Here is a 12,128-nt window from a genome sequence, read left to right on the forward strand (position 1 = left end):
TTTTTCTTCCATTCCATAAAAGGACAGTGGAGGTATGATGTTGAATTTGAATTATAAATATCCATGTAAGATTTTTTAAATTTTGTAGTATCTAATAATATACAATAACCTATTTTGTAACATATTTTTTGGGCCTACTAAATCAAATATTAATACTAAAATGATTATCAAATGTCGGGGTTCGAAGAGAGGATAATGTTATATAAATTCAGATGGGTTTATGTTAAAAGGAAAAAAACAAAGTGGTGCTTAATACAAATATAACATATACTACAAACCCTAGAGGGGTGTAATAACAAATCTCCTAGGGCACTTAATCAGCACCGTTTCTCTTGGATCGAACGGTGGAAGAAGGCCACACTCTCGTACTTATCACTCCCACCATCTCCTCACTCGCAGTCTCTCCACTGTTTCTGTTTCACTTCTAACATGGACCAACACATCGTCGATCCTCCGCGTTCGTTCTCTTCACTCTGAAGCCCGATCCTCATTTTGATTCCCACCCATCAAAGTAATCACGAAACCCACCAATAAAGTTGAAGTTTTTTTCTTGGTTCAACTCTCAGAACTCAGTTACTGAATCCTGTAACCCGAAAATAAAAGAAAAAAACAAACCTTGTTCTTTTGTGGTTTTGGATTTGAAACTGTTCAGACTAGAGCGGTTTTGAACCGGTTTTGAGTTTGTTCGTTCTCTTATTGCGTTTGTTTGTTTTTTTGAAGTTAAGCTTTTCTGTGCGGTGTAATGGTGAGTGACAGTTACAGTAAGATGATATCTGATGTGACAATTCGATCGATGATGAAGAACGGTGAATACTGCGGTGAAGATTTGGGGGTTCTGAGGGAGAGGGAACTCGCTCGGTTGCGTAGTGGGTCGGCCCCTCCAACGGTGGAGGGGTCGTTGATGGCTGTGGGAGGGTTGTTTGAGGGGTCACCGGCTGCTGTGGGGTATGGTGGCATAAGGGGTTTTGGAAGCGAGGAAGAGCTTCGGGCTGATCCCAATTACGCTAATTATTATTACTCTAATGTGAATCTGAACCCACGTCTGCCTCCTCCGCTGGCCTCGAAGGAGGACTGGCGGTTCGTGCAGCGGTTGAGGGGTGGTTCTAAGGTGGGGGGTGTCGGGGACAGGAGGATGGCCAGTGATGACGGTGGAATTGAAGGTGGCCATAGCAACTCTTTGTTCTCTGTGCACCCTGCTGGGTTTGGTGTGAAGGAGGAAGGTGGTTTGAAGCACCGCAAAGGGGGTGCTGAATGGAGTGGCGAGGATGGGTTGATCGGGTTGCCGGCATTAGGCCTAGGGAGTAGGCAGCAGAGGAGCATTGCGGAACTGTTTCATGTGAGAATTCTATTTCTTTTGTAAATTGTAATTGAAGTATTGAATGTGTATTATGTTTTGTTTCTCTAATGTTTATATGCTTGTTGTTTTACCTTAGTTGTTTTGGTGATTCATGGTTGGTTGGTTCTTTAATTGAAAGGTAAAAGTTTGGGTGTGTGAGTGAGTTTGTGTTTATGGAATGGGAAGCAATGCATCACTGTTTCTGGCAATGTGTAAGAATCCTCAGGAGTCAGTCCTCCTGAGACTCTCCATGTTCAATCCATTCAACAATGTGTTCTACCAATGCCTTTGGATGTTGGAGAAGTTTAACCCTGGACTGAGGAGGCGTATTCATGACACTTTTTTACCATTTTGTGATAGTATCTTGTCCCCTTTTTACCATTTTGTGATAGTATCTTTTCCCTTTTTTACCATTTTGTGATAGTATCTTGTCCCTTTTTCCCTAATGGTTGGATTATTCAGAAACTGCCAACATTGTCAACTACTTTTGAGCTTATTAACCAATGCTTGGATTATTCATAAACCGCCAATATTGTCAACTTCATTTTGAGCTTAATAACCTACCTTTGGTATTAGTTTGACCCAAGAATAGGCCTTCAACTTAGCCCAAATGATTGGTTCAAATCCACGAGTGTTCATTGATACATTCACTGGCTTTGTTTTAGGGTTTGATTCAGAGTTGGATTTCTGAGGTCATTCATTTAATGAATTATCAAATTAGAGATTTTTCTTAAAAAATAAAGAATTTTCTTGGTCTTTACCTGTTTCTCACCCTCAAAATGCCCCCTTAGTGTCCAGACAAAGTGATTGCAATGGAATTTGAGGATTGCAAATTGATTAATTTTGGAACAGTGACTCCTCTTATTTTCTGTTTGGAATCTCTTAGTTGGATGCTGTTGTTGACTTGTCTATGCTCACTAGGCTGTGTTTTGGTGGACTTTCGAGTCACTCTACCTTTATTACATATCTATGGTTTGCTTTTTTCATTTAAATTTTGTTTTTGGTTGACTACCTTTCAGTTTCTAATTGTGGCTCAATAGTGTGTGGAATTGCAATTTTATGGGCTTGAAATTTTAAATTTTGTCTTTACTTAGTTTTGCAATGAGATTATGTGTGGTGGACATAACTTGTATTATAATTTTATTTAGTTGCATTGTCTCTGATGTTTGTTGCCATATTTTCTTAGCAGGATGAAAGGAATAATGCATCATCTGCATCCAAGCACCCTCATAATCTACCTAGCAGTAACTTATTTGATGATATTGCTGAAAAATCTGAAACCCGTGTTGCTTATGTGCATCAAGAACTGAATGCCCTGCGGTCTGGTGGAAATAAGCAGGGTATATCTGCTGCCCAAAATTTTGTTGGTTCTGGACCTCAAAGTTATGCTTCTGCCTTAGGAGCCTCCCTATCAAGGAGCAGCACCCCTGACTCTCAGCTTCTACCAAGAGCTGCTAGTCCTTGCCTTCCACCCATTGGTGATGGCAGGTCCAGTTCTGCTGATAAAAAAATTTCTAATGGTCAAAATTTACTCAATGCTGTCTCATCTAATTTAAATGACTCTGCAGATCTGGCGTCTGCTTTGGCTAGTATGAATTTATCAACGAAAGATATAATAGATGATGAGAAACATTCCCAGTCATCTAGGCACAACGAGTTAGATTATACTCACAGTTTTAAACAGCAGCCTTACTTAAACAGTCCTGATTCCTTGGCTTATCAACGTCATTCTGCTACCCAATCCCATTTAAAAGTGAATAAGGGCAGCAGTTTTGGATTGGATCTGAATAAATCACCAGGATATGCAGATGAACAGCTAGAACCCCATAAGGCTGGTGGAGTTTCTGTTAACACGCATTTGAAAGGACCTTCTACACCAACTTTTACTAACAGAGGTAGTTCACCTGCTCACTATCAGAATGTTGAAGATATCTCATATCCAAACTATGGCATGACTGGATATAGTGTTAATCCTTCATCACCATCCATGATGGCAAGCCAGCTTGGGAGTGGGAATTTGCCTCCTTTCTTTGAAAATGCTGCTGTTGCTGCATCTGCACTAGGATTGAATGCTATGGACTCTAGAGCACTGGGAAGAGGTGTAGCTTTAGGACCTTTATTGGCTGCAACTGAATTACAAAATTCTAGTAGGCTTGGAAGTCATGCTGCCGGTAGCACTCAACAGTTGCCCTTGATGGACCCTTTGTATCTTCAGTATCTGAGGTCGGGGGATGTTGCTTCTGCTGCACAGATTGCTGCGCTTAAGGAATCAGTGATAAATAGGGAATGCACAGATTTACTTGGCCTCCAAAAGGCTTATGTTGAGTCTTTGATTGCCCCCCAAAATTCACATTTCAATGTTCCATACCTTAGTAAATCAGCTACCTTGAGCCCTAATTCTTTTGGAAATCCATCATATGGTCTGGCTACATCATATCCAGGAAGCCCACTGGCTGGTTCCCTTTTCCCTAACTCCCTCTATGGACCAGGTAGTCCTATGAACCAAAGTGAACGAAATATGCGTTTGTCTGGGATGAGGAATGCTGCTGGGGGTTTCATGGGAGCTTGGCATTCAGACACAGTTGGTGGCTTAGAAGAGAATTTTCCATCTTCCTTGCTTGATGAATTCAAAAGTAATAAGACCAAATGTTTTGAACTTTCAGAAATTGCCGGGCATGTTGTTGAATTCAGGTACATACTGGTGATCTACATTGTTTTTCTTCTTCAGATTTAATATTTGGCTAACTTGTTTTCATGTTCTTTCTTAAACAGTGCTGATCAGTACGGAAGCCGATTTATCCAACAGAAACTTGAGACTGCCTCAATGGATGAGAAAAACATGGTTTTCCATGAAATCATGCCACAAGCACTTTCTCTAATGACTGATGTCTTCGGTAATTATGTGATTCAGAAGGTACTTTGATCTTTTCTTTGCTATATATAGAATCTCACTATATTTTCAATTTTTAACTTGTGTAGTGTATTTTTTTCATAATTATGTTCAACAGGGTATCAAATTCATTATTTAAAGCAAAAAACTTTGAATTCATTGTATACATGTCTAACAAAATGCAATTCATGTTTAGTTTTTTGAACATGGAACAGCAGCACAAATAAGAGAACTTGCTGATCAGCTTACGGGTCATGTGCTGACCCTAAGTCTTCAAATGTACGGCTGTCGGGTTATCCAGAAGGTCTGGTTATCAATTTATCTACCTTATGACTGTTTTCATAATTATATTGTGTTTGCTTTTGTTATACAAATTCTGCTGTATTAAGTGTTGGATTGTAGTTTGTTACGGTGTAGTCAATCATGCTGTTACAGTTCCTGACCTCAACAGTTAGTCATAGTATCACATTTGGTTATCACAATGATAGTTGTGATTGCAGTCAAAATGTGTCTGCAACAGCTACCACAATGAAATGGGGCAAAATCTTTGACCCGTGGTCTGCTCCTGCCTTGGGTTGGGATTTTCCAATCAACCCAGCTGGTTTCCCAGCCAAGACCTGCCATTGGTGTTTGGTTGTGTTTCATCTGCAGCTTCTTGAAGAAGCTTGATCCCTTTTGTAGAGATCATACTGTTATCTAAGGTTTTATGAACTAATACCCTAAGGGAATTGGTTAACTAACTTCTAATACCCACCGTTAAATGCTTCTAATTGCTTAAAGATGAAAACATTAACTATTTTATTAATTTTTATATAATAATTGTTTTACTTTTTCATTTAATACTTTTTACATTTGATTCCTTAATATTTTCAGGGCACTTGTTAGTACTTCCTTTAAAAAAATTCACTGTGGAAAAAGAATCTATTCAGAAAAAGAAGATATTACTCTCCCTTTTCTGTTTGTAATTGGCAATGTTCTCTCACTTTAGTAATAAGTAATAACTCCCTTTCTTTTATTTGTGATTTGTTTGGTTGTGCTTTTAAGATTTGTTATTACTATCAGTGCTATAAATTGTTTAAAACATTCTGACTAATGTAAATTGTGATTTTGTTTTAAATGTATTGAAACTTCCTTTATTGTTTTTATCAATTTACGATACAAAACTTTAAAGGATTATTAATGTTGAATAGTAACTATGAATGTATAAGTGTTAGTGCTTTTTGAGTTTTTAACTTTTGTTATAAATTATTTACATTGTATCTGCTAGCTTTGGTATAGCTGTTACTCTATGATTTTGCTACAATTTTTGGGTTGGCTACTGTGCCTTTCCAAGATGGATGACTGGATGTTTTTTATGTCAAAATATGCTGAGGAAGAATAATGCTTTTCAATGTTATATACTATCTGGAAAGGCTAGGAACATGTCACCCTGGCATTACGCAAACTGTTACTAGAACTGCCTTTAAACTTGCTTTCTTGTTAATAAGAGATATCATGTTGAACGGTTGTCAAGGCACCCTGTTGAAATAATCACAATGAGCCCCAATTTTATTTTTATTTTATATATCTTGTCAGGTATTTTTCCCCAACATTTCCCATTTACTTTATGGGTTGGAGTATGTGTTTGAGAGCAACCCAATCCTTTTAATTATTTTTTTTTCATTTTCTTAATGTCAGAAAAACTATGGTTTCTTTTCTAATAGTTTTGTCGACTTGACTGTCGGAAGCTTTAAGTAAAAAAGTATATTGGGTGTTAATATTTTTTTCTATATGCAATTTTGCTTATTTTGTGTGTGAAACTAATATTGGCTTATGATTAATGCTTTGAATTTAGAGTGCTGTTGTGATTTGTCTGGGTTGATGGTAAGTAAAGAGTTATTATTCATTTTGTTTTTCTCTGCTAAATCCTGTAGGCTATTGAAGTTGTTGACATGGATCAGCAGACTAAAATGGTTACAGAGTTGGATGGTCATATTATGCGTTGTGTACGTGATCAAAATGGAAATCATGTCATCCAGAAATGTATTGAATGTGTGCCAGAGGATGCAATCCATTTTATTGTTTCAACGTTTTATGACCAGGTTGTGACATTGTCAACTCATCCTTATGGTTGCCGTGTTATACAGGTAACTGTTGCTTCTTGTGCATTTGTGTAAAAAACTTAGTAGCTGGATTGCTAGTTTGTAAGATCAACATTGTAGTTCTAAAATAGTCATATTTCAATGTGCAGAGAGTCTTGGAGTACTGCCATGATCTCAAAACACAACAGATTATGATGGATGAAATTTTGCTGTCTGTGTGTATGTTAGCACAAGACCAATATGGAAATTATGTTGTACAGGTTTGTTGCATTTCATTTTGGTTTTTGCTTATCATCCGATGGTCACTAGTGATTTTGTTCTCTAATTTGAGGGTCTGCACCTTTAATTGCTCAAAGACCCAAATTCTCTCACCAATGACAAGGCACTACTGTCTTTCTATCTCTCGTCTTATTTATAGGAAATCTGAGTTCTTTCTTTTCTATTTCAACAAACTAACAGATTTCTGCTATGCATTCCTTTTGGATGACTTTTTTTAATTACCTCTTTAGATTTTAGTCATTATTACCTTCAATTCAATTTTTGGATGCTTGGTTAAAATTTGCAGCATGTGCTGGAGCATGGCAAGCCTTATGAACGGTCAGCTATAATCAAAGAATTAACTGGGCAAATAGTGCAGATGAGTCAGCAGAAGTTTGCCTCTAATGTTATAGAAAAGTGCCTTTCCTTTGGAACACCTACTGAGCGTCAAGTCCTTGTGAATGAGATGCTTGGCTCCACTTATGAAAACGAGCCCCTGCAGGTCTGTTCATGAACTATGATCCCCATCAATGAACAAAATCTCTTGTTATGTTGCATTATGCTTCTTTTAGCAATCTTTCCTTATATTCTGCTGAAAGTATAGCTTGAAGTAGTTTTATACTATTTTGAATATCCTTACTCTTTTTCATTCCGTCCATTTTATCATTTAATTTATTCAATAAGATCTTTTGTTGTTCTGGTTGTTATGAGTTTAAGGAAATAAGCTACGTGTGAAATTTGTTTGCATTGCTGAAGCAATTTATAGGTTCTGGTGTTTACTGGCCCATCTTGTTCTTGTTTTCAGAGTGGGCTATGCCAATTTTTTCTTCAAAATTAAGCCTCCCTATTTTCTACCTTAAAGACTCCTCGTAAGCCAAGTTGCTTCATAGCTACACCCCTGCAGCATCTCCTATGAAAATATGTTGCTGTCTGAGATGTCATCTTTATATTCTATTTTGTGAAATGCCAAATGGATAGGGGCAGAGGGTTGGTGGTGGTGCCAAGAGTAGGATATGTCCTTCCTCCCCCTTTAACCATTACATGTTTTTAAAATGACATGATATACACACACACTTTTCATAATACCCTCCTTCCTGCCCCTGATAATTTGTTCTGTGCTTTTACATCCTAATTTTTTCCCTACTTCTTTATCCATGGTGATGTAGAGTAATGCCAACGTACAATCATATACTCTATATTAAATTAAGCTTTGAAAGTACTTGCTTTAAAAGAAAATCAGGGCCCACTTTTTCTTTGTCAATTTATGGTCTTTTTTTTTATCAGCAAAGATCAATTTATGGTCTTGATAAACATTAGTCTACATATCATTTTGGTTCACAAGTTAAGTTTTATACTCTATATAATCTTCAATTGGACAAACACTTTACAAAATGATGGTTTCTTCTGTTGTGATTATAACTTAATCGTGTTGTAAATAAAACCAGGTAGGTCTTCTTCCGAAAAAGTTTGGTTTAACTTTTGTACTGTCTTTTTTTTTTTTAATGTTAATTGATCTTTTGTGCGGTTTAGTCATTATATTTACATTTCTCATATAGTGCCTGTATGTTTTTAGATTATGATGAAGGATCAGTTTGCAAACTACGTTGTACAGAAAGTGCTGGAAACCTGTGATGACCAGCAGCTTGAGCTAATCCTTAATCGAATAAAGGTTCACCTGAATGCCTTGAAGAAGTATACCTATGGGAAGCACATTGTTGCCCGTGTAGAGAAATTGGTCGCTGCTGGGGGTATATTTTCTATCTCAAATTTACTCTTCATTTTTGCTCATATTTAGATCCATTGCTACAATTGCGTCACAGTAGGCTCATATATTCACAAAACTCGTACTTAATTTCCTTTCCTTCGAAAGATTGTACTCTATTTTGATTCAGCAGTATAGTTCCCTTGAAAATTTGATTATGGACTAACGTGACATTTTTTTCTTTACAAAAGTTTACATGTGTACATAGCAATTTTTGTTTAAAGAAAAGTTTCATTTCCATTCAACCGTGAGGTTTGATAATTTTCTCGTACAAACTTTTGATTCAATCAACTACCATATGAAGTAGGGGTGATCTATCATGTCTGGTAGTGTTTACAATTAATGAGTCTATCTTGAATTACTGTATGCAAACAAGATGAATGACTTTCACTTCTATCATGCCAAAGGATGTCTAAAATATAGGTCCCCATTGCACTTCTATCTAATGAATTCGCTTCACATAATTTAATGACATGAAGTGGATACTATTTGACATTTTCTTCAGATGTTACTTCATTGTGTGTACTTAACTGAATTTTGTGTGGTTATGCAGAGAGGAGGATTAGTATTCTGACTCTAAATCCTGCACAGATGGTATAGAGAATGTACAGCTAACTGAAGATAATAGAAGCACCTGCTCTTTTTTCTTTTCATATGTGGTATTGCTAATGGCCCTGTCTGTATTCAGGTAGTTAAGTAATAAATTAGTTGTACTTGAAATTGTACATTTGTTAGTGTGAGGATAATACAGCTAGAATCAGGTTAGCCGAGGCTTGGTACTGTTAATGGCCTTGCCCTGCCTGATTCTCTCTCATGCGGCAGGGATATATAATATTATTTATGAGCTAGTTTTCATGTTGTAAAGGGAGGTGATGACTGTACAAATTTTACTAGGTTATCAGAGTCTTTGTATTCGGGATCACCAAATGTTTTGACATATGAGGCTTTACTTTTTGCCCTATGTTAACCTTTTCTTTTATCTCCCCACGTTTTTTTTATCTCACTTCTTTCTCTTGTTTTTACAATATTTCTTCAATTCTAATCTGCTGCATTGTGTTCCTGGTTTTGCACCAAAGTTAGCTATATAATGAATGTATTTTGTTCGTATGAGTTTTCCATTTCAACAATCAGTTTGTTCTGGAGCATCAATACTAATACAAATACTAATAATAGTGTGGTCATCATCAATGATTTGGCTTCTCATAATCAAATCAGTCGGAGCTTATTTTTATTATACTTTGATAATTGAAATGTCTGTCCAAACAGTCTCCTTTTGTTTTTGGAATAAGTTCAAACTCTGGTTTGTTACCTTTAAAATTATAATTATTCTTAATGCCAAGAATAAGCAATTATGTTAGAACTAAGCAACTTTTCAGTCCTCAGTAGGTAAGCTCGTGAATTAAACAAATAATTGTCCTCTTACTTTCTTATGATTTCAATTGCTGATAAAACTTTTCATCACTTGGATAAACATTTCTCAAAACTTCTTTGCAAAAGCAAAATATATTAGTTTAAATTAATTAATCTTAAATGTATGTTGTAGAGTTTAAACCTGGGTCTGTTACAACCTTTGAGAGCACCTCTCCTATGGCATTTATGTTGCTTTTTTCCTAGCTAAGCGAAACAAAAGAGGGAAAATTCCCAATCTATCTCTATCAAGCATGTTTCTTTTATTGTTTTCAACAACTTTCTCTAAACTGATTTTGAAAATAGAAACCAAACACTGTCAAATATGTCATTGTTCCCTTAGTATCATAACTGTAAAGAGAAGTGTTGAATGTTTGTTGGCCATAAACAAGGAAAACATAAGAAGAAGAAGAAGAAGAATGTTTGGTTTTGCATTCTGTGTTGTTCCAACTTAAGTGGCTATAGGACTTGAGTTGACTTGGTCAATTCACTGCTGATTAAGATACTTGAGAGACCTGCCAATCAAGCTACATTTTGTTAATGAACAAAGAACAAATATCATCATGCATTATGCCTTATTAAGGAAAACCCCTTGGGGTATTTGACTTTTTTTTGAATAGTTAATATAAATAATTACAAAAATTTAATTAAAATATGTTAGCAATGTAACTTTTTTACATCGTTATCCAATTATACATTGAAGTTGAAATTATTGAACTTCATAATATTTTTTCTTTAAGCTTCGAATCTAGAGTAATTTTCAATTAATAGTGTAAAAATCTTTATATCAGCATTTATAAAAAAAATCAAGTCTATTTATAACTTACTTTCATCATGTTTTTTTTCCATCTATTCTATAAAATAAACCTTTGAAAATAATGGAAGTAAAACAAAATATTATGCCTTTTTAATTACAAATAATATAAAATTAAATAAAAATTAGAAAACGCACTAGCCTTGACGTTCATTTCTTCCTAACAATTTTTTCCACTCTAGATTGTTGATTGAGGTTGATAATTCGTGATACAAAATAATTACATTGATCTGTCGTTAGTTATTCGTAAATTATTAATAGTTTTAAATATTAAAATAAAATAGTACATTAATTTTATTTATCTTTCTTAACTTTTATATTGAATCATTTTGAATTAGCTACTTGTTTAAACAAGTTCTTCCAGCATTTATGTTGTGTTCTTATTACACATCTACCTACATAAAACATTTAAAAAGGATCTTATGAGGGATTTTGGTGTATGTATGCATACCATCACTTGGAATATAAGATCTTCAAAATTTAAAAACCTTGAACAATTTGTACAGTAATCTCTATCCACCACAATTTTGTATATATATATGTATGTATATATAATGTCTCTAAACTGTTCAGCTATAGACTATGTCAGTCATCCTTCCATAATCATCTGGAGTTTACCAAATTAACTGATAGTAAAGTTTTTGTTTGAGTAACTTTTTCTTTGATTAACTAATACATAATCTTATTTTAGTTTATGAATAGGTTAGTTTTAGTTTGTAGAAAAAAAATAATTATTTTCCCTTTGTTGTTTTGTTCATCATAAATGAATGGTTCATGAAAAGTTAATTTAAAGAAAGGCAAAAGAATGAATGAGAGAAGAAAAGGGAAGCAAGACTCCATAACTAAGCACTGCATGTGCATGAGGGGAAAGATAGAACAGTAAGAGAAGAAAGAAGCAGAAATCTGATGAAAGAAAAAAGTGTGAAGCTAAATGATCCTTTTACCTCTCTTCATTGTTACGATCATGAGTGGACTTGTAGGTGGGGATTGGAACACGTCCAGACTCTATATGCCTAAGGTCTTCCAGAAGGATTTCGTAGTGTTTCTTGACTTCCTCAGCAGATTTATCACCAACTATTCTGGCTATGTTCTGCCATCGATCTGGGGTGTCTTGATCATACAAGGCAAGTGCGCTTTCGAATTGCTTGTTCTGCATGCGAGTCCAAGAAGAAGAGTTTTCCTTATTGTTGTGGGAGCTTGAAGCCATGACAGTGGAAGGTTAATTAGGTTATGTTTGCATGCAGTTTGGAAATAGAGGAAGTGAAGAAGGAAATGAATTAAGATGAGGTTGGAATGGTGTCTGCAATGTTTATAAAAAGGTGAAAGGATTGGTGGATCATGCCTAGATGTGACCTCTAAATGTAGAGTGGGACAACATCCAGCTAGAGTCTTGTGATACACAAAACACTTTTCACAAATTAACTTGTATTCTAGGAACACATAATTTTCAGTCCAAACACTTTATATCTATATGTGTATATGTGTTGTGTTAGGAACCTGTTAGTGAGATAAATTAAAGGGTTTGGCTTTAAATATAGAATATTCTTGTATTCTTCTTTCCTTTAATTCTAGGAGGAAAA

At 35.4% G+C, this 12,128-nt stretch overlaps 2 protein-coding genes across 3 annotated transcripts; one reads left to right on the forward strand and one right to left on the reverse strand.

Annotated features, from left to right (window-relative positions):
• Positions 1–282: 282 nt before the first annotated feature.
• LOC137826702 (pumilio homolog 1-like) lies at positions 283–9,310 on the forward strand. 2 transcript variants are annotated; one of them, XM_068632791.1, is made up of 10 exons: positions 283–511; positions 721–1,336; positions 2,526–4,027; positions 4,109–4,250; positions 4,423–4,530; positions 6,140–6,352; positions 6,457–6,567; positions 6,873–7,067; positions 8,139–8,313; positions 8,881–9,310. In XM_068632791.1, exons 2-10 carry the CDS (start codon positions 743–745, stop codon positions 8,925–8,927), a joined length of 3,087 nt encoding a protein of 1,028 aa, XP_068488892.1. In that variant the 5' UTR covers positions 283–511; positions 721–742; the 3' UTR covers positions 8,928–9,310. The 2 variants fall into 2 exon arrangements, with proteins under 2 accessions (XP_068488892.1, XP_068488891.1); XM_068632790.1 differs by having other exon boundaries at positions 285–511; positions 2,523–4,027.
• Positions 9,311–10,037: 727 nt separating this feature from the next.
• On the reverse strand, positions 10,038–11,875 carry LOC137826704 (protein RADIALIS-like 4). The gene is made up of 2 exons (XM_068632792.1): positions 11,493–11,875; positions 10,038–10,249 (listed from the first exon to the last, which is right to left on the reverse strand). The coding sequence occupies exons 1-2, from the start codon at positions 11,753–11,755 to the stop codon at positions 10,222–10,224; spliced, it is 291 nt and encodes a 96-aa protein (XP_068488893.1). The 5' UTR covers positions 11,756–11,875; the 3' UTR covers positions 10,038–10,221.
• Between the last annotated feature and the right edge of the window lie 253 nt (positions 11,876–12,128).

The sequence above is a fragment of the Phaseolus vulgaris genome, chromosome 8 (assembly GCF_000499845.2).
Source record: "Phaseolus vulgaris cultivar G19833 chromosome 8, P. vulgaris v2.0, whole genome shotgun sequence".
NCBI classification, from domain to species: Eukaryota; Viridiplantae; Streptophyta; class Magnoliopsida; order Fabales; family Fabaceae; genus Phaseolus; species Phaseolus vulgaris.

Coding starts and splice junctions, on each gene's coding strand:
- LOC137826702 (XM_068632790.1), top strand. CDS start 743: ATGGTGAGTGACAGTTACAGTAAGATGATATCTGATGTGACAATTCGA. Junction 6,353..6,456: donor ATGGTTGCCGTGTTATACAG/GTAACTGTTGCT, acceptor TTCAATGTGCAG/AGAGTCTTGGAGTACTGCCA. Junction 7,068..8,138: donor ATGAAAACGAGCCCCTGCAG/GTCTGTTCATGA, acceptor GTATGTTTTTAG/ATTATGATGAAGGATCAGTT.
- LOC137826704 (XM_068632792.1), bottom strand. CDS start 11,755: ATGGCTTCAAGCTCCCACAACAATAAGGAAAACTCTTCTTCTTGGACT. Junction 10,250..11,492: donor GATCGTAACAATGAAGAGAG/GTAAAAGGATCA, acceptor CTTGATTGGCAG/GTCTCTCAAGTATCTTAATC.